General features: G+C 45.1%; 1 protein-coding gene across 3 annotated transcripts in view; it reads left to right on the forward strand.

Annotated features, from left to right (window-relative positions):
• Positions 1-14,851, forward strand: part of Sema2a (Semaphorin 2a) — a 74,509-nt gene extending 59,658 nt beyond the window's left edge. For all 3 annotated transcript variants that reach the window (XM_077700194.1, XM_077700195.1, XM_077700193.1), the window contains 7 exons: positions 410-534; positions 1,499-1,650; positions 2,594-2,640; positions 4,217-4,341; positions 9,185-9,371; positions 11,108-11,217; positions 12,021-14,851. In XM_077700194.1, coding sequence (XP_077556320.1) covers positions 410-534; positions 1,499-1,650; positions 2,594-2,640; positions 4,217-4,341; positions 9,185-9,371; positions 11,108-11,217; positions 12,021-12,083 — 809 coding nt within the window. In that variant the 3' untranslated portion in view covers positions 12,084-14,851. The remainder of the gene's footprint in view (positions 1-409; positions 535-1,498; positions 1,651-2,593; positions 2,641-4,216; positions 4,342-9,184; positions 9,372-11,107; positions 11,218-12,020) is intronic.
• Positions 14,852-19,671: the final 4,820 nt, after the last annotated feature.

Consider the following 19,671-nt stretch of genomic DNA (forward strand, 5'->3'; position numbering starts at 1 on the left):
GGCACTTTTCTCATAGCCAGAGTGCCACAAGTACCATTAGCAGTGCCTGTTCCCAGTGAGAGGTCTCTCCTTGTGTGTGTTATGCAAATCAGGAGCAGAGTCCTTTCACAGAGCCAACAGGCGTGCTGGAAGAAGCACGCTCTTCACTGGAAGTGCTGAAGGGTGTTCTCTTGGAGAAAGCATACATAGCGGGGAAACAGCATGCCCGAGGAATCCAGACTGTCATCAGGAAGTGTGAAAGTGGTTCTCAAAACCTGTAAGGAGGTGCAAGAAGGGAGTGGTTATGGCAAAATGTATGCCAATTTGGACCCATGTCCTGTGTTTACAGTAGTATGAGGGATGCTGTTGGTGAGAGTAGGAGAAATAACGTTGCAGCAAAGCAAGCCCCACGGGTGCCCACTGTGTGCAGGTGACGGGCTGGTGTACAAGATAGTGGAGTGGAAGGACCGTTCGGGCCAGTCCTTCTCCAACCTGGTCGACATCTTCGAGGCTAGCCCTGGGGAGCCGGTCCGCACCATTGACATCTCCAGTGAGGTCAGTGCCCGCATTGAAGAGGAGGCTCTCTTGCTGTGCCCTCCCAGTAGGGATGTTGGGAAAAGGGCGAGTCCTATTGGAGTGACACGGATCTACTAGTAGTGAGGGCAGAGCACTGAACAGCACTGGGAATGCACCAGGGGCTGTCATTGAATGGCCTTATTAATTGAAAACTGTGCTGCCCGTTTGTTAATTAACCTTTCAGCTAGAGGAAAACATGTTGCATTTTACAGCTCTTGGCAGAAGTCAATTGGCAGAAGTAGAAGTCATCATCGTCATCTTTATTTCTATGTGCCCATCAACAGCCAATGGCCTTAAGCAGGGGTGCACAGGATGAAACATACAAAATTTAAAGCAAACAAACAAGTTAAATATGTAGCCTGGAACAAGAAAAAATAAATAGAAGGAGAAAAAAAAAATGCAATCAGTACACTTGAGCCATAGCAAGCTTAAATAAATGCAAATTGTTGTTAAAAATGTCAAGGTGACTTGCCTTTTCATTGTATAGTCTAAACAATCTTTGCACAGGAGAACAAGTGGAACTTATTCGAAATAAAAGAAAGTCACAGAAAGATTTACAGGGAACCCTCATCTCAATTGATGACGTGAGGTCTTCACAATCAATCATGCTGTGTAAGGATTTAATAAAAAAAAAAAGCAAATCCATGTGCAGCTCTTTTTAGACAATTTAGATGGAAGCGAAGGCTTTCTTTATTTTTCCTGTACAAGTACAATTGATGATGGTCAGTCGCGTAAGATCAATTGTGTAAACTGAATTCCTCATTTTCGTGACCATGATTTGTCCCAAAGAGGGCAGCCGTGCCGCCACGGTGGTGGCGCTCAGGAAAGCAAAGCCCCTTTCAGTGTTTGCCAGTCAGATGGTTGGCCCAACTGAAGAGGGCTTAGCTGCTGCAGCAGCCTCTCTTCTGACCCCGTGTCTCTCGTGCGCTGTATTGTGGTGCAGCACAAGTCGGTGTACCTGGGTGCGGACGATGGTGTGCGGCAGGTGAACCTGCACCTGTGCCGTGGGCGGCACCTGAGCTGCCTGCGCTGCGTCCGAGACCCCTACTGCGGCTGGGACAGGGCGCACCATGAGTGCAGGCCCTACGTCACAGGGTAGGCAGCGTTAGGAGGGCAAGGGTGCTCACTGTACCCTGGTGCAACCCTGGGGGCGATTCCGGTGCACGTGAATTGAAGCCGTTCATTATTTTTCAGCTAGGGTGCGTATTGCTTGTTTCATAGTAGTATTACCCTTTTTTTTCTCTTTGAAGCTACTTGCGTGTTGTGCCTGTAGGTAAGCTGTAACTTCATTTCGGAGGTACTGGGGAAATGACACGGAGAGACGGCCATTGCCAGGCAGTGTTAATTGTAAAGAGCCTTGTGAGGTATCGGCAGCCCTCTGTTCCATGTGTTATTGGTGTTACGCAAAAAAACTCACTGGTGGAAACACTTGAGAGGGCCTGCCTGTTACTGTAGCCCAGGAGATTCTCTACTTTTGAATGCATTCCACGTTATGGCACTTTGTGTCAAGAATTCACCATCTTAAGATTACTGCTTCAGCCTCTTTCATTCTTGGGTTCATTTACGGGGTACAAATGCACCTTTAAATGCAATGTGGAATGAAACTTCATAGTTATAGCAGAAGCAAACATTTGCTTGTGAGTAACAGTCCTAGCTTCTGCTATGGCATAATCTTATGTTCAAAGCAACATTATCACAGACGTTCATGGTATCTGTACTCCAGGAAATGCATTTCGAAGCTTCTAAGGACAGCCAGTGTTCCAACATTCATTATTTCAGCTTAAGTTTTGGTTGGATCATGCACAGTGCAGAAAGTAAGAGCTTGTTGTGGAATGCTCGGAAGAAAGCACTTTCTGGATTTGTTTTTCCTGGAATGTTTTGTTTAATACTTCATAGAGATCAACCAGCATGTGGAAAGAACTTTTTTTTGTATTATTTATGAGGCATTGATTTCCGTAATTATCATTTGCAACTTCTTGGGGTAAAGCTTTATTTATTTATTTCTTTATTTATTTATTTATTTATTTATTTATTTCAGCTACCTGCAAGATGTGAGCAACGCAACACCTGACATCTGTGAAGAGAGTAAGTTCTTCATAAGTTTATTTGACTTCTTGTGTACAGTTTGAACATCTCATGTATGCATTATGCTCTAGTTACCCATTGTTATGCTAAAACTGTTTTGGCATTACTGCTCAGACAAAAAGATACATGCATGACTTGATTGTTTGCTTAAGTCATCTTATTTCTCCCTACATAAATTAACGGTGTTTCCCAAAGCGAGCACAGTGAGACCTGCATGCATGCACACTAATTTACCGGAATAAATTGGGAGGCGGGTCCTTGTGCAAAAACCTTTGTAATAAAGTTAGCATGATAAAAATAAAGATATACTTATGCGGGTCTCTTTCCTAATTTAAACTACTATGCAATTTGTTTTTGCATATATAAGTGCTTCAAATTTTAAGCACATATTCATAGCGACATTTTGTTACAGCTTTTTATTAAAAATATTCCTACATGGTATTTCTACATGGTAGTATTCTTACATGGTATTCCTAAAGGAAAATATTCCTTAGCGTGGTATTCGTCATTTGTATGACACTCAGAGAGTCCAGTAACATTTGCATAACTTTCTACCTGTTATATGCATTTAAAGTTCAGGCTTGAAAAAAAAAAATATTTTTCTGGTTACCTCTTTTCGAGCCTGTAGTTCAAATTTGTCTGCTCTACGACAAGTAAAATGTTAATGTGACTCTTATTCCACTCCTTGGCGTTATTTTATGCAGTGTTTGTTAGTCTGACACAAACTTTAAAAAAGGCTTCCTTCAACACAATGCCAGCACAAACAGATTGTAGTATTGTACAATCCTATTTCTCTTTTTTTTAAACTCAAAGGAGGCTGAAAATTAGTTTGAGTGGTAGGGAGCCATTTTAAACTTCAGTCCTGCCCACAAATAAGTTTCAAGTGATCGGAAAATCTCCAACGAGCCAGCTTACTTCATCGTGATTCCACCGCAGTTAAAATGAACAGAGAAAATTGTTTTCTGTGTTTGTGCAATCTTCCCAGAGGAATCTGTGTGAAATGAGGAGTTGGGGCTTCATCATATGTGCACCTTGTGGCTCTTCTGGATTTGCATTACCGTAAAGTTCCAAAAGAACGCCTTCCCCCAAAACATTGCCACCCCCCTTTAGGGTGAAATATCCAATCTACTAAAAGACCCCCAAAGATTGCCCACCCCCTAAAAATGATGGCTTTAGCGCCAATGAGGGACCAGATAAACGCGAATCCTCTAATCACACGTTGATGCGGTCACCTATTTGTCCTTTCCTCCTGTTGCCCGGGAGTTCCCCATCTTGAATTTTGTCTCGATACCTTGGCAGTTTTGGTTGGCGGTGCGGCCACTTTGTATAGTTTTTCGCACCTGATCCAAAAGTTCACCGATCCCGTATTTTTCACATGATGTCTCTGTACTTTGGGTGGACGTTCTTTTGAAACTTTATGGTATACAGGTGCCCCTTGGACGCCAGTGCATGCAACCATCAAACACCATATTGTGTGTTGCCTTAGTCATACAGAGAGCCGTGCTGGATAAGGCTTTCTGTGTTGTTGCTGAACTATACTTAACGTGCCCTGTGTGGGGGCCATGTTGGAACGCAGGTGTCCGTCGCCGTCAGCTGCATGCCCACTGGGGCGAGAGCGTCCACCTCAGCTGCCAGGGCCATCATCCAGAACTCATGGAGCCACCCGTGGGTGCCGCGATGCCCGGAGCTGCACCAAACAAGGTCTGCTTTTTCCTTACTCAAGTGGTCGCGTGAGAAAGCCACAATGGGGAGGTGTATGTTGCCTGTGTTATGGCACTGAAACGAAACGAGACTTAAGTGAACGTGTCTATTCGCTGCGAGATCGGCCTATAGGTGGCAACAGCGTCGTGCTGCTAGTGTGGATGCTCCACTGAGCGGTAGCAGGCAAATGCACGCTGTAGGCACGCTGCGTGCCTGTTTCACGCCGTAACAGCACGTGAAAGGTGCAGACAAGGGTGGTACGCTGTGGTTCGGTTCCTAAACGTTCAATGTATTGCATAGAAGTGGCAATAAGCTTTCATTATTATGCCAAAACAGCGGCGACCCATTTGGAATCACTGAATGGTTGAAAAATGACATAAAACATGTACGCCGCGATTTGTGGTAATTCGTAGCAAGCTCGATCTTTCCCGAGTATGACTTTGAACGTTGAATAAAAACAGAGAAAGGGGCAAATCAGAAAGCCCCAATATTGGGAATTCAGTTGGCGACAGCAGTTTTAGTCGCTTTAATTTGTAACATGACGCATATAATTGCATTTATGGGATGCCCTGGAACTGCAATCGCATTTCACAGCCCCAACTTTTTTTTTTTTCATAAGAGTTGGCGCTATTTTTTTCTTCTTTTTTTGTTTTGCATTCAGAAGGCAGCATAAAATTCTGAGAATTCTAACCAGCGCAGAGATATAAATGCAAACGTTCAAACACGTCTTTTATGTACAGCTTTAGGTAAATGAAATTTTAGCTATTTTGAAGGTTTGTTGATTAATGATTTTGGGTCAGTTATTAAGGCTTTCGTTGCAAGTGAAATTTGAATTAAATTATTAACGCGCCTGGTGCAATCACCATTTCATGTTTAGCTAGATTTGTGCAAAGTGTCTAGCAGGGTGACAGTATGTAAACCAAGCTTCTTGGACCTTGCAGTGAGCACAAATTTCTGTTGCAGCTCCACTGTTCACCATTTGTGTCCAATTTAAAATATAACAGGGGCCTATAATGGCGAGATGTGCTTGCAGTCTTGCGTAATGTCACTTATGGAGACAGTTAAGCAGCAGTCAATCACAAATCCGTAAAAATGGCAAATGAAGTTACCCAGTTATAAAGCGTTCCTCCTCATTTTTTTGTAACAAAATAACGCATTGGTTACCGGTAACTGTGCCATGTGGTCCGCTGAACCTCACTTTTGTATTGGCATTCAATTCTTGAGGTTGGTGCACAGATAAAAATTTTGTGTGCATTTCTTCTCTTTCTGTTCCTGCCAACGTTACTAACGCAGTGCGAAGAGAATGCATGTAACTCGAATAACCAAACATTGGCGCTCAGTATTATTTGCAATCGGAAGTAGCACCGTGTTTCATAACGGTGAGAAATACAATACTTCAACAAGCAAGCATCGGTATTTCAAAAACTGATCAGCCCCTTTTTAACCCGAGGTTGTCCAGAAATTGCGGCTCGCATTTTTCGAAATTGTATTTAAAGCCAACATTCTTGGAAAAATTAAAAAAAAAAAAGAAAGTTACGGGACGTACCCTACCCACATGTGCGCAACAGTGTACATGCTATGGAAAATTACGCAGTCTTTACTTTCTTTAAATTTAGGTCCACCTTAAGGGGTGAAGACCTGACTATATTAGGCATTTGGTTATGCTGAGAAAAACACATTTCTGGGCGAGGTGATTTGTGTCGCAAATTGAAAATGGGATACATCAAAATGAGACACGAAAGGCAACAGGATAGGCACAAACTTGTAACTAATTACTGACAGATCTGTCTGAAATACTCACACATTCACAAAAATATACTCTAAATTACACACTGTTTGTTTGACTGTTTGAACGTGTAAAATACGTCCCCGTAAATGTATGGGAGATAGCACTGGGGTCGTGTGCAGAATAATTGCTTTTGTTTGTTTCTTCTTTCTAAAAGAACACAGTGCAATTCCACAATGATGTGGCAAAAGTATGGGTACGCATGGGTCTTGTCATCTCTTGCCTGTTTCATGTGTTAACCTTTGCCCTTTAAATAACCGCCACACCACCTTCAACAAAGCACGTTTTGATGTTCCCAAGACGCAGATGACTGCAGAAGACTGCACTAATCGGGAAGAAAAGTGCAAACTTTCGAAACAATGTTTTAGCATGTTTCACGCCCGAGCGCTGACCACAGCGACAATGTTTTGCCGAGCTAAACTTGCGTGTTATCCCGCAACGGCCGCTGATTATTGCGTCCCTAGATGAAATCCGCCAGCAGAAATACGTGTGCCACTGCTTACTGCCAGTAAAGTGCACATGCAGTCGAACACGGATATATCGAACTTTAACGGAATCACGAAATAGTTTCATAATCGATAATTCGAAACATCTGTCTGGAGCACATCACTGAAAATGCACATCACTGAGAGCTTTTTGAGATTGTGACAAGCGGTACCTTACCAATTTGTCCCTCGCAGCATGGAAAATTCGAATCAAAGTGCTATGACCTCCGCACTTTATCTGACATAAAAAAGTCTTTGCTTCTTCTTATGAGACATAAAGTTCACTGGATTGTCTTCAAGCTTACTAACTCCGTCCAAACTAGAAAATCTGGCGTTGCACACTGTGGCACATCAGTAGTGAATCTGAACACTGACGCAAGCTCGGCTGCAATAGGCGGTTGGGGATGTTTTTTGTCAGGGCCGCTAGTAGGGTCCACTTCTTCAGCATCGGTGATGTGCGCCACAGCCTGCACATCGTTGTCAGCACTGACGAACCCGTGTGCTGTTGTGTCATTCGGGATTGCGCATGGGAATGTTGACAGCTCTCTAAATTCACTCTCAAGGCACTCAGTGCCATCGTCTTTGGTGTCCAAACACCTGTAGTGTGGAGCCGCGTAAAAAAGCCACTTTGCGCATTACATGCACCGGAACAGGCGGGTCCGTGGTCAGCCGTGGCCGCGATGCATTCGGTCTGATGCGCAGCATCGCACTCATAAATGCTGTGACAAATTTCCAATACCTCTGCACCTGACATCTTTTCAGTGGCCTGTACCCATCGAATAAGGCCCGCTTTCGTTGCTAAATCCAAACTCTTTTAATAAATTCTTCCATTTTTTTCATTACCATGGTTTCGAAACGCGTGCCGCGGACAAACGAAACATGCAGCACGCCACGTCGGTCCCCCTGTGCTCACCACCGCTGATAGCTTCTCAAGCACGCGAAAAAAATGCCAGAAACTGGGTGCGTTCTGTCAGTTCCCCTCTTCCTTTATTGCCTTTCGCACACAGTCACTCCCCGCGTTCTCACCACCATGCGGCTTTCCCCCCATGCTAGCGTGCGAGCAGGTGTTTAAGGTCATTGAACTTCGAAGAGACGCGACGCCACCGGCGCCTCTTCCTTCTCGCTGAGCGTGGCAGCGCCGGCAAAAAGTCATCATAGTGGCATCCGTCAGGAGAAGCGCACTTGCAGGGGCACTTGTGACACAGCGTTCCATATATCGAATGTGCCCGTGATACACGCGTAAAACAGCGCGTAAAACAGCACTATACTTTTGCATGGGATTTCCAAAGGGATGTTCATACTGTTCAATATAGACAATAATTCGATGCATCCGTCATTCAACTGTATTCTCTTTTGTATCGTGTGCAGCATGCGTCTTGCGCCGTGCGCTACGTGAACGAGCACCCGACACTAGTGCAGCATCCACACTAGGAGTGGTTCGTCCCTCCACTGCCAGGGGCCGACTGTGTTCAATCTCTGGGCGAATAGATATGCAAAATTGTTCTGACCTTATGGGAAAAAGTACACACTAACACAGAAAAAATGTGCAGAAAACCAAGAAAGCCAGCGCCAGTCACCAGATGGGAGGGTGGTTTTCAGTGGCATGCGAAAGAATCTGTGCCCAAGCCAGCGCCCCTGTCTGTTTTATTCTGCAGTCTGTGCCACTGCTGTGTTTAGAAAATGTTATTATTTGTCTTCTGCCTGTGGGCCCCCCACGTGGAACGAATTGCCCTGTGTAATGGATTAGGTAGCAGTCTGTTCTTGCATTCTGGTTCTTGAAACCCGTTACTAGACCTAGGCTTTTAATTCAAGCAGTGCCGGATGCTTTGTGAGAAATTAGCATGCGTGTAACATGTGCAAAAAAAAAGCGAGGGGGTACCAAATGGGAAAAATTAATTTTCCCTACTCGTGTAGACAGCTGTGCCAGTTTGAGCTTTCTATAATGGCAGAAGAATTTTTGGGCTGCCTCTGCCAGGTATCTTGGCCATGAAAAAAATTGCGTTGACAAAAAATGGCCCCATAAGCTGCTCCATTTGCAGCTGAAATTGAAGAAGTATTCATCTACCTGCAGGCTACGTAGCCTCCAGCTCCTCACAAGCAACTGATATGATATTGAATGTGACAGCAAAGGAGAAAAAATTCAGGATTATAGATTGTAACATGGCTGCTTGAAAACAAGGGGGGGGGGGGGGGATGCAGTGCTTCATTGTGGAATGCTCAAAATTTTCTCCATTGAAGGAAAATAATCGTCATATCACAATCAATGCCTTCCGGATGTAAAAAAAAATTAGGAGCAAAACGTTGTTTTGTTCTCAACATTCTGTCATTTTATCATGCCTATTTGCTTTAAAATTCAGCCAGGTAGCTGCTTCTTACAATAGCTCTCACTCAAAAAGAGTAAGTAGTAATAAAAAAGTGCAGACAGAAAAGAAAGGGCAGTTCGGAACCATCACACTTGTGAAGAGGGCACCTTAAATGACTGCTGCCGCTGTACGGGCGCAACACAGGAAAGTGTAGGGGAGTTTTTTGTGCGTAGTGCCCACTGACCAGTTGTGGGTCCCAATGGGTGCAGGTGCCCCAGTGGTTCCACCAGCAGGGCCGGGAGCGCCGCCCTGTGATGGCTAAGCGGGACAAGTACGTGCCCACAGCGGGCCACGGGCTGGTGCTCATGTCGCTCACCGAGAGGGACGCAGGACGCTACGACCTGCACCTGGACAATGTGGGCACCCTCTGCAGCTACAACCTCACCGTGGATGCTGGTGAGTGTTGCCACAAGGGGCATGGGGCAGAAACTGGCACAACGACAGTGGGAGTAGCATTTGAGAGATGGCGCTAGAGTTTCATACAATAACAACGAGAGGGATCTGGCGCTGCGATCGTCCGCTGCAATGGGCGTGATGGGTAGTTCTGGATTCGGATTGGCGCTCGATGGCTTGCGGAAATTACTATGGATTCTATTGTGCAGGCAGTTTCGTTTTCGATTTGGACTTTCATGAACGCATTTGCCTACGCAGTGTGTTGAAAAAAGCGTTCAAAAATACATTTCTCCTCGAACTGAATGCCACATGCTGACTGACGCCGCCCTGAGTAGAAATGTTTTATAACCCAGAGTTGCGATTTGGATGGGTTATCAATTCATTGCCGCTCAGCGAGCACGAAAACACAAATGACTGCGCTCTGTGCGGCGAAATTGTCTGCGTATTAGGAGTTGCGGCGCTGCTCATTCGGCGGAGCAATGTATTGGCGAAGCTGACGACGGTTGCGAATCACTTGGAACCGCCACACCTTTCGTGCGAACGCCAGCTCCTATGGCGTAGACCAGCAGTACTGGCGGCTGATAGGAACGCAGCTTGATAAATGTCACTCATTCAGGCAAGAATAACTTCTACAAAGATACCTAATCGGTTTCTTTCATTTTTTTTTTTATGAGCACAAAAATTTTCATAGTATAACAAACTACAAGTGGCGAAACTTTTACAAATAGTTTTTAAAGAAGTCCTTGTCCTGCTGTAGTTGGCGGCAAATGGCAAACCTTCTCCACAAACCTCCTCGACTCCGCATCTGCTTTTTATTTGAACGCGCCGTTTTATTTCATACAAAACCAGTTTTTGCTCACCAACTTTCTTGTTCGCCATGTAATTTGTAAACGAAGAACCGGGTAATTAGAGTTTTATTGTCAAAAAACACAATTTGCGCAGCCATAAGCCCGTTTCGATCCTACGCAATCCGCAAACTACACAAACTACCCATCATTCCCATTGAAGCGTAAGCGCCGCCGCCATGTTTACGTTGACAGTAGCGCCAGTTTCCCCTCTAGTTATTATTGTATGAAACTGTATGCCTGGTGCGCCTGGATACACCGCGCGCTCCGCCAAACGGAGTTGTGGAGAGTGCATGCATCATGTGGGTTTCGTGAGCAGACGGCTTTCGCCGTTGCAATTTTGGGAGGTGTGAGGATTATGCGAGGAAACAAAAAACCCAAGTTTTGGCAGCTCACATTAGTTGTGCTAGCATTATGCAAGTGCGAGCATTATGCGAGTAAATATGGTAATAAACAAATAGGCGCAACGACACCTTTTTTCGTTCTCATCTACTTCAGCTCAATACAGTGAGAAGACGGGGACAAAGAAAGACTGACAAATGCAAGTGCTATTTGTCAGTCCTTCTTTGATCCCGTCTTGGTGATATTTTTTTATTAAAGTGTTTTACCAGAACCACTAAGTTCAAACGTTACCTTCATCCCAGTTACATTTGCCACACAATTGGGGTTTTAGCACAGAGTAAAATCATTCTTTTGCATGTCTGTGGCATGCAAAAGAATGAGTTTTTCTTGAGTTTTTCTGGGAGCATTTGAACATTTCTCACCCTTTTCTAAAAACTTTTGTTTCTTCTTCCTCTTCTGCTGAGCTGCCTGCAGAAAATCAGCAGATAGCTCCTTTTTGAAATGTTTGAGGCAATAAAAAAGTAACGACAAACATTCTGTTGACATTTTCAGAAACTTGCGGTACACCAACAGAAACCGACTATCGCAAGATCTACTCCAACTGGTGTCACGAGTTCGAAAAATACAAGCTGGCCATGAAGACCTGGCAGACCAAGCATGCCGTAAGCACGTCTGTCTTCATTCTCCAAGAAGAAATTGCTTTCAGCTGCTTCAAATATATGCCATCTGATTGGACAGTCAAGGCGACCCTAGAATTCTGAAGCCTCCGTTACAAGGAAGCTCTTCTTTCATTTGTTACCCACGGGGTACCAAAAAGTGTCTTGACCATTTACCCTTTTTGTCAGCACAATTGCCTACAAAGGTCGTTGTTGATCTTTAGTATCAAATGGTTGCCAAACACTCAGTTTTCTGTGATACAGTAAAAAGCTCCCCAGTTTGTTCCCACTTCAGCGGCAGTTTGTCTTAAGGGAAAGTTATACTGAACCTCAAATCTTCACTCCCAAGTTTGTTTCAGCTGGCTAGACACCTACGATTACTTCCTATCTAGCCTAACTAAGCCTTACAGCCAGGATTGGCTTAATGATGTTTCTTTACTAGTTCTAAAAAAGGTGATTGCTAAATTGTTAGTTTTATCTTGAAAGCACTTACCAGGCAGTCATTCTGTGAGGTGCCTTAAATCACGGTTGCGCTGATGTTTTTAAGCCTTCTTCCCTGTTTTATATTGCGTGAGCAATAACTTTGGATGTATGGCCGAGAGTTGAAAGTTTGAAAGCTTATTGACTGTTACAAAAGATGAAGGTTGCAAGAGCAGATATGTATATCTAGTCGAGGGTCCCATAGTTGAGACTGCACCGGGACCCTCGGTGCATAATTCAGAATGTACAATTCTTTGTGCGGTTAAAAACTTCCAATAAAAGTACACATGCGTAACAGCTCTTTGCTCTCTTCCCAACTGTCCCCACAGAAATGCCAGGGCGGGGGCCACCCAAACGATGTCACCTACCAAGGGAGGGCTCCTGCTGCTTGAAACCCCTGCCCAAGGGGTTTGTCTCCACCCAGGCTGTGGAATCCAAAAGAAAGGTCAACAGGTTCTTCGTGAAAGAGCGCACACCTTCAGTCGACGTGGACTTTATTTGTTACAGCCTTTTAAACACTAAGCCCTCAAAACCTCCCCCACCCCCTACCCCCTTTTTTTTTAAGTTTTTGCCGGTGTCAAGCTTGTTTGTGGTACTAGAAGTTGTACTATAGTTGTAACGCAGTGCTGACCACAGGTTCAAGCTTTGGTGGCTGCTCAAGTTTGTTTTTGTGAAAACACAGCAGCCCAAAAATGTTGTCGCACTTGTGAACGCGGCTCTGAGAAATACCTGATAGGGCAATTTTGTAAACGTGTAACTGGGAATCGTGTCTGAGTTGTTGCAAAACTGCTTTGTGAATCATCCGGTCCTCGATAAGTTTTAGTTGTGGAGAGCAACGCATTATTGGAGGTGTTTCTCTTATTTGTAATGTTCGAATCTCCCTGCGTTTGTCTTCCTATTTTGACAGGAGTGTGGCTTGTCTTGTGTTGACAACATTTCGCTCGGTGATCATGGTTGCGAGCTGCTGTATTCGGTGTATTTCTTCTGGGAGCAGTGGAGCAGCCAACATTACTTGCATTTTTGTTTACGTTTATAAATAGCGGTTCAAATTTTTGTGCGCATTGCACTTAGCATCAAACTTTGTAGGACATGGTCTATCTTGTATTCCCTGTTTGCTAGTACTGACGTGTTCGCTTTTTATGCAGCAGCTAGTGTATATATGAGGTGTTTTTAATGTGTAGTATACTTTCGTTTCTCCCGTCTTTGGCCCGGTGGGGAGCAACAAAATGCTGATCAACTTTTATTTAGATGCTAAGTGATTTGCTTGGCACTAGGCTCAGGACCATCAAGTACTCATCTTTATATAGTGTGCATCACTTTAGATGCACTTTTTAGCTGGGCTTCTTTAAGCGGCATTCTGCACTCTCGTTTTCCTTCACTTTAAGCCACCTGCTCTCCTGTTTATGTTGACATTTCTAGATGGACTGTATGGCAATTGGGTTGCCAACTTGACAGATGTGGCGTGTTCACTTTGAAACTAACGAATCTTTTGTTACTGTAAGGTTATTTTACGACATTTGTTGGTGGAAACTAAATGCTTTATACAGTATTGACATTGCAGAAGAGAACAGTTTTGTGGTTCACGGATCGTGCGTGTTTACAAACCGCTGCGAGCTTGCATATGATCGGGAAATACGCCATATCGATGCTTGCAGTAGAATTTATGGATTGCCTGTCTTTGGTTTGTTTATTTGCTAGGTTTTTATGAATAGTAGTGAAATGTTGAAAAAAAAAATGCAAGGGAAAAAAATTTTGGCTCAAAAAGTTGTTCTGAAGTTTTTTGTGCCTACCTCCATGTCATTCTCTGTGCAAAAAAAAAATAGCCACTTTCGCTCGTGCCATGTCATACCAGGATCTGATGTTTTATTCTTCTTCCTTTATGTGATTTCTTCATCAGCTTGGCGTAGAAGCAAGGAAACTTTGCTGGCTTCAGCCCACCGAATTTTTTACTATGATTCGATGATGTTAGTTATCATACTGCATTTGATTTGAGGGCTTGTCAAAAGCAAAGCATATTGCCGCATTTTTGAAAGTCCACATAATGCATTTTCTTTTTAATTTAAGTTTACTGTCAAAGTTGGGATGCAGTTATGGAGAAGCTGTTGGTTAAACATGCGTACTCACTTTTCTAAGGCGCAGTACAGTAGCCGACCGTTTTTTTGGCCTTCGAAAATTCGGACTTGCTAGATATTTCGGATTTTCCCAAGGAACCGCCAGTTGTCCCTTAAGAGTAATAACTGGCGGATTTTTCGGACTGCTCTTTTATTCGGACTATTTTTGTTCCCCTCCAGGTCCAAAAAATCGGTCAGCTACTGTAGTTGAAATGTGCGGCGTGTCATGTGCAAGTATATATGCACGAATATATGGATTATGAACGAAAAGACACACTTTTCATAAAAGCAATACAGCTGAAACAAGCGCAACAAGGGGTAAGCTGCTAAGATGTGTTTTTGGTTCATTTTTCACTACAAAGGCTACATGCTATGTCTGGCATTTATTTTCATGCCATCTGAGGTACATTGAGGCCAACTACACGGAGTGCTGCCCGCATTGCCTGTCTTGTATATCCAGGCCGCAGAACATCGAGTGCCATGTGTCCCATGTCTGCAGCGTTGATGTGAGAGTCCACTGCTGCTATCGCCACAGGCTGTGCGTTTTATCGCTGCTGAGGTGCCCCATACCACGAGTGCATGTTACAATAGAGTCTATTTATTTACATATACCTCACATTTCTTCGGGGCCCCAACTATTGCAGTGGGGCCTCTCATCCCTGTAATTAGTAGGTTGTGCCCTTTTTCTGTCTGTATAGTAGCCGCGCTGCATAGAGTGTGTTCATAGTGACGTGGTGTCGTTGTGGGAACCGTGGGTGTCATACGTGCTGTGCTTTGTGCGGCTGGTCCTGATGCAAGAGGGAGTTGTGACGATGGCGCTGCATCTGAGCTGCAGCTTTTTTTTTTTTTTTTGTCGTCTTTTTCTTGAACTCTGAAGAACACTGCGGTCACTTGACTTGCTTATATCATACATGTCCCCTGTGGTTCTGACCTAGGTCCTGTCCACGTACCACTGCCTTTTGGCAGGAACAAGTGTCCGTGTGGGAAGCTGTAAACAGTCGTGCAGCCGCAAGGTGGTCGAAATAAATATTCCCTTTTTACACATGTCATCTGAGAGAAGCATGCCCTTCTTCAGCTCAACTTGCGGTGCTGCCTGAAGTCGCCTAATGTTTCTCCAGAAGTGTGTTCAAAATATCTCGCAACTTAGTTGCTGGACCGATAACTTTTCAGGTTATGGGACCAGGAAGTGCCTTGTTTAAGCTGAGTAATTCTTTTCACCTGGGCTTCAAGAAAAAATTGCACCGGCATGAATATTGCAAAACTTGCAGCTGAACCAGTACTGAACCAGTGCAGCTGAACCAGCTGAACCAATATTGCAGCTGAACCAGTACTTTTCAACGGGTCTCAACTCATTGTGCCAGTCAATTTTGTCAAATAGACGCGTAATTGATTTTTGATTTTGATCCAGCAAGTAATTTCAGACTCATCTAAAATCATGGTACTCAAGGAATCTGTATAATTTCAGTGTACAAACTTTTAAGGCCAAGGAATGCAATGGCCCTTGAGTGAAAGAAACAGCGTCTGACATCCGTAAAAAAAGAACAGCTGCTTAAGGAGTGTTCCATATTGGTGGCATTCCATGCCACAAGGCATTAAATAGCATGGGCCTGAACTCTGTAGTAGCGAGAGGTGGTTCCTTTGCAAACATTCCATAGCACTAGGCATTCCATATCGCGAGCGTAAACACAGCGGTAGTGGGAGGTGCTTGTTCACGCCAATACGCTGCAGATTAAGGGAGGGGAGAGACAACCTGATAAATTTACAATCATTGTCAGCTCTCCCATTACATGATAGCAGCAAGAGCAGCAGTGCAACGCAAAGCGTTTCGGGGAATTGTAAAGCAAAGCGACAACGTGAGGTGGAAGCAAGGCATCTGTGACGTTCAACTGGACATTCACGTTTTTACAGTGACGACCTGTATGTGCTTAGGTGTCCCTGGACTTTTATTTATTTGTTAGCGCCTTTGGTTTTAGCTCCATCGAAGTGTCAGTGTCACCACGCTTGTAGCAGCATTGCGAGTATTATCTAGCAAATCGGCCGTTTATTTGCACTGTTGCATTCACTATGACTAGAACACGCCGCAGCTGCATGAAAAATGAAATTTGGAGCACCCCATAATTTCGTACGTTCTTTACTGACTAGCTCTGGTAAGTCTGTTGGCTACATTGACCTTGTAGGGCAGGCTGTAGCTGCACTAGGATGTACTAGTATAGCACATTGCCATCATTGTCACCTTGCAGCACGGTCCATGACAACCGTCTTTTTCTTCCTGCCAGTTGTGGTGGAGCCGTGCAGTTGGCATTTCCAACACATAGAAAGCACCCATGTAGAAATTTGTAATGGCCGTGCACGTGCAAGCGATTGTGCCTTGAGGGCAGCTTTTTGTAAGACTGGGTAATCCATTTCAACTGTGTATTGTCATTCACTTGCCGAGATGAGGTATCCTGAGCTGTCCTTTGTCCTCTACGCTCTCACAGGGGGTGGAAGAGGAACTGGGGGTGGACACCACAGTACATGGCCAGGAAGGGAGCAGGGATAGCGTGCATATAGGCGTGTTGATTTGGAAGGTGTTTGAAGGGAAGGGGTATAACCCCTGTGTGACCGCCACTACATCAGTTGGATAATAGCACCTTCAAGCTTAAATATCTGTGATGAAAGAATGAGGCCAATTGGCTGCGTACCTGCTCGCTACACTGCAAGTGTCATCAAAAGATGATAGTCTTTGGCAGTTCTGATGGCCTCCCTTCTATTTCCCCGCCCACCTCTCACGCTCCTCCTACGATAAACGCGGGGGAGGTTTGCTCAAGTGGATTCAGTTTTCCTGCGTTCTCACTGCGAGCACACCGTCTGTTGGGACCTATTGTTTTTGTTTGACTCGGCGTTCATGCCACGGGGTCCAGGATTCGGCAGGAGCCCTCTTCTATTTTGTGGTTACCTTACGGTTTTAAACACATTTTTTGTGTTTGCTATTGCAAAAATAATGCCGTTTATTTTTATTAAAAGAACTGATATGAATTATATTTATATTTGTTCCAAAAATGCCTAATGTTTGCTGAACAATGTTGACTATGATGAAGTATGCTAACAGTTAAAGTATTTCGGAAGTGTTTTACCTATATAATTGCCTCGTTCATGAATTCTTTTACTTTTTGGCCGGGTGGCTGAATCGAGAGAGACACAGATGGACAGACCAAACGTTTCACGTTTAAGTAGCCCAAGAAAAACTACCATCTTTGGATATCGCACGTGCATTATTCTATTTTTTCCCGCTGTGTACATACAGTGCAGTCCAGCTGTTAAATAGAACACGGGTATTCGTTTTTTAGGCTCGTAAAATGCGCAATGAAGCACACGTGCCTGCGTATTGAGTGCCTCGAGTTCTGCAGGGGACCAAATTTTGAAGGTGCACCCTCCTGTTTTCTGAACACCTGCGTGGCTGCTCTAGCAGACGTTCTGGAACATGGTGTCTTGTTCCCTCTGCAATGTTCATGCTCACAAAAGGTCTGTTCAAAGCAGTTTAAAAACTACTATGCACGCTGTGCCCACAATCTCAGGTGGAACGAGTGAACACTAACTATTGTTTTATTATTAAAAGTACCAAGGCTATGAAAAATATCCAAGCTACTGGATTCAGTGCACTTTTCATGGCGCTAGAAGGCTGTATTCAGCTTTATGGGTGATTGCAGACAAATAATTTTGCAGCGAGCCCAGAATTGTAAGGATGAGGTGTGTGTCTTTGTTGCAAATTACAATTCGACAAAATTGACTCGTTCAGAAAGGGCCCAACTTGAAGTTATCACAGCTCCCTGTACTATATCACACCACATGAGAATGTTAGAACACATGTGTCCCCAAAATCTCTAACGCGAAGCATTGGGAGGGGCTGCTGGCTAGCGACTGCTTCGAAAACCAAATCGGTCTGGTGCTGCGGCCACGCAAAGAATAAGGGGCCATTGTAGCCCTGGACCACGGCCGCCACTCCTGCTGATCGCGTCAGGAGCTGAAGCATCACAGCAGAAAACCCCACCGGGATTATTTTATTTGTTCTAGAATATATTTGACGTCTCTTGTAAATGCATATTGTCACGAAGTCCAAGATGACGCAGTTGTCTTCAAGGAAAACAAGTTTATTGGAGCGAACTTGTGCTCCCCTAACAACTCAAAGAATACAGAGGCGGCGAAGCGGCAGTCAACAAAGTGGCGTGTGCAGGCGAGCTCCGGCGATTCGAATGCCGCGGCGTCTGCAGGCTTTTATCTTTCAGCGCAAGTGTTTCTGGAACCGTCGATTCACATCCAGAACAATTGTAGATCACAGAAGATTATTCTGGGCTAGCGACGTTAGGGCGAAACAGTCTGTTTATCTGAATGTGATAGCCCATGCGGCATAAAAATAAAGAATGGAAGGCGCGCTTAGCTTGGAACGCAGATAACACAGCCCGGCGTGGCCCGGCAGTAAAAACAAACAATAAATAAACAATACATGGTTCGTGGCAATATTATCGTGCGCTGCGTATGCTAATTAAAGTGAACAAAAATCACTGGCAGTGAAAACCGTCGGCAATTGGTGAGGCGCTTTTCCTGGAGTCTGGCTGACCGGCGCCAGTATACAGTCGAACACGGATATATCGAACACGGATATATCGAATTTTCGGCTATATCGAACTCGTAAATTATCCCCGTGAAAATCCTTTGTAAAAGTATAGAACTTCGCACGTTTATATCGAACGGTATTTTTACCCGCCATCGGATATATCGAACGCCGAGCGAGCTGGAAGGTGCGCTTCGGCACTCGCTGCGCCCCGCGACCTTCGCCACCTACGCGGCACAGCGCCTCCGCCGACACCCGAAAGGCTTGAAAAACGTGAGGGCTCGGGGGCTCGGACTGCGCTGTTGGGCGCCGGCGGCCTCCTCCTTTCGCCTTTTCTTTCTTTTTTGTTGTTGATGTTTTGTGAGTTTTGATCAGCGTGGGACGTAGAGCTGGGCAAGTCGGGGCGTCGCGCTTGCCTTCTTGTGGACAACTGCTCGGCCCACCACACCAAGTGCGAGCTCAAAAACATCGGGCTGAAGTTTCTGCCGGCCAACACGACCGCGAAGCTGCAACCGCTCGACCAGGACATCATCAAGTCTTTCAAGGTGGGCTACAGGAGGCGACTCCTTGATAGGCTGCTGGTCAACCTCCGCATGGGCACCGAGCTGAAGGTTGACCTGCTTGGTGCTATTCAAATGCTGACGGGCGCCTGGCGAGACGTGAAGACGGACACAGTGGCCAACTGCTTCCGGAAGGCAGGCTTCCTGACGGCGGAACTTGCGGAAACCGGTGAAGACGGCGACGAAGAGCGCATAGACGACGCGTTTCGCGAGTTGTCGACACTCTTCCCGGCTGCCGTTCCACCCGAAGTGTCTGCGGACGATTTCGTGGAAGTGGGCTGCAATGTTCAGGCTGTTGCGAGCCTCGCTGACGATGACATTGTAGCTGCGGTCGCCGGGACCCAGGATGCCCACGCCGACAGCTCAAGTGGCGACGAAGATCGTCCGAACGAGGCGGCGGCTACACGCGTGTACTCCGCCGCCGAAGTGGCGGCAGCGTTCGGCTTGATTCGCCGTTGTTGTGGCGACATGGAGGGAACCGGGCTGTCGCACGTGGACAGCCTCGATAAGATCGAGGCCAGCGTCTTCAACTTCATTTCGAAGACGAAGAAGCAGGCCAAGATAAGCGATTTTTTTTCACGGAAATAAAACATTCCGTTGCATCGTGTGTGCGGAATTAGTTGTCATTCTTGAATGTGCCGATTGTAGGTGATCGTCCACCACAGATAAGGTCTCGGGGCCTTTATTTTTTTATATCGAATTTTTCATATATCGAACTAAT

This window comes from Haemaphysalis longicornis, unplaced genomic scaffold (assembly GCF_048455015.1).
Source record: "Haemaphysalis longicornis isolate Haplotype H1 unplaced genomic scaffold, Haemaphysalis longicornis Haplotype H1 scaffold_2, whole genome shotgun sequence".
NCBI classification, from domain to species: Eukaryota; Metazoa; Arthropoda; class Arachnida; order Ixodida; family Ixodidae; genus Haemaphysalis; species Haemaphysalis longicornis.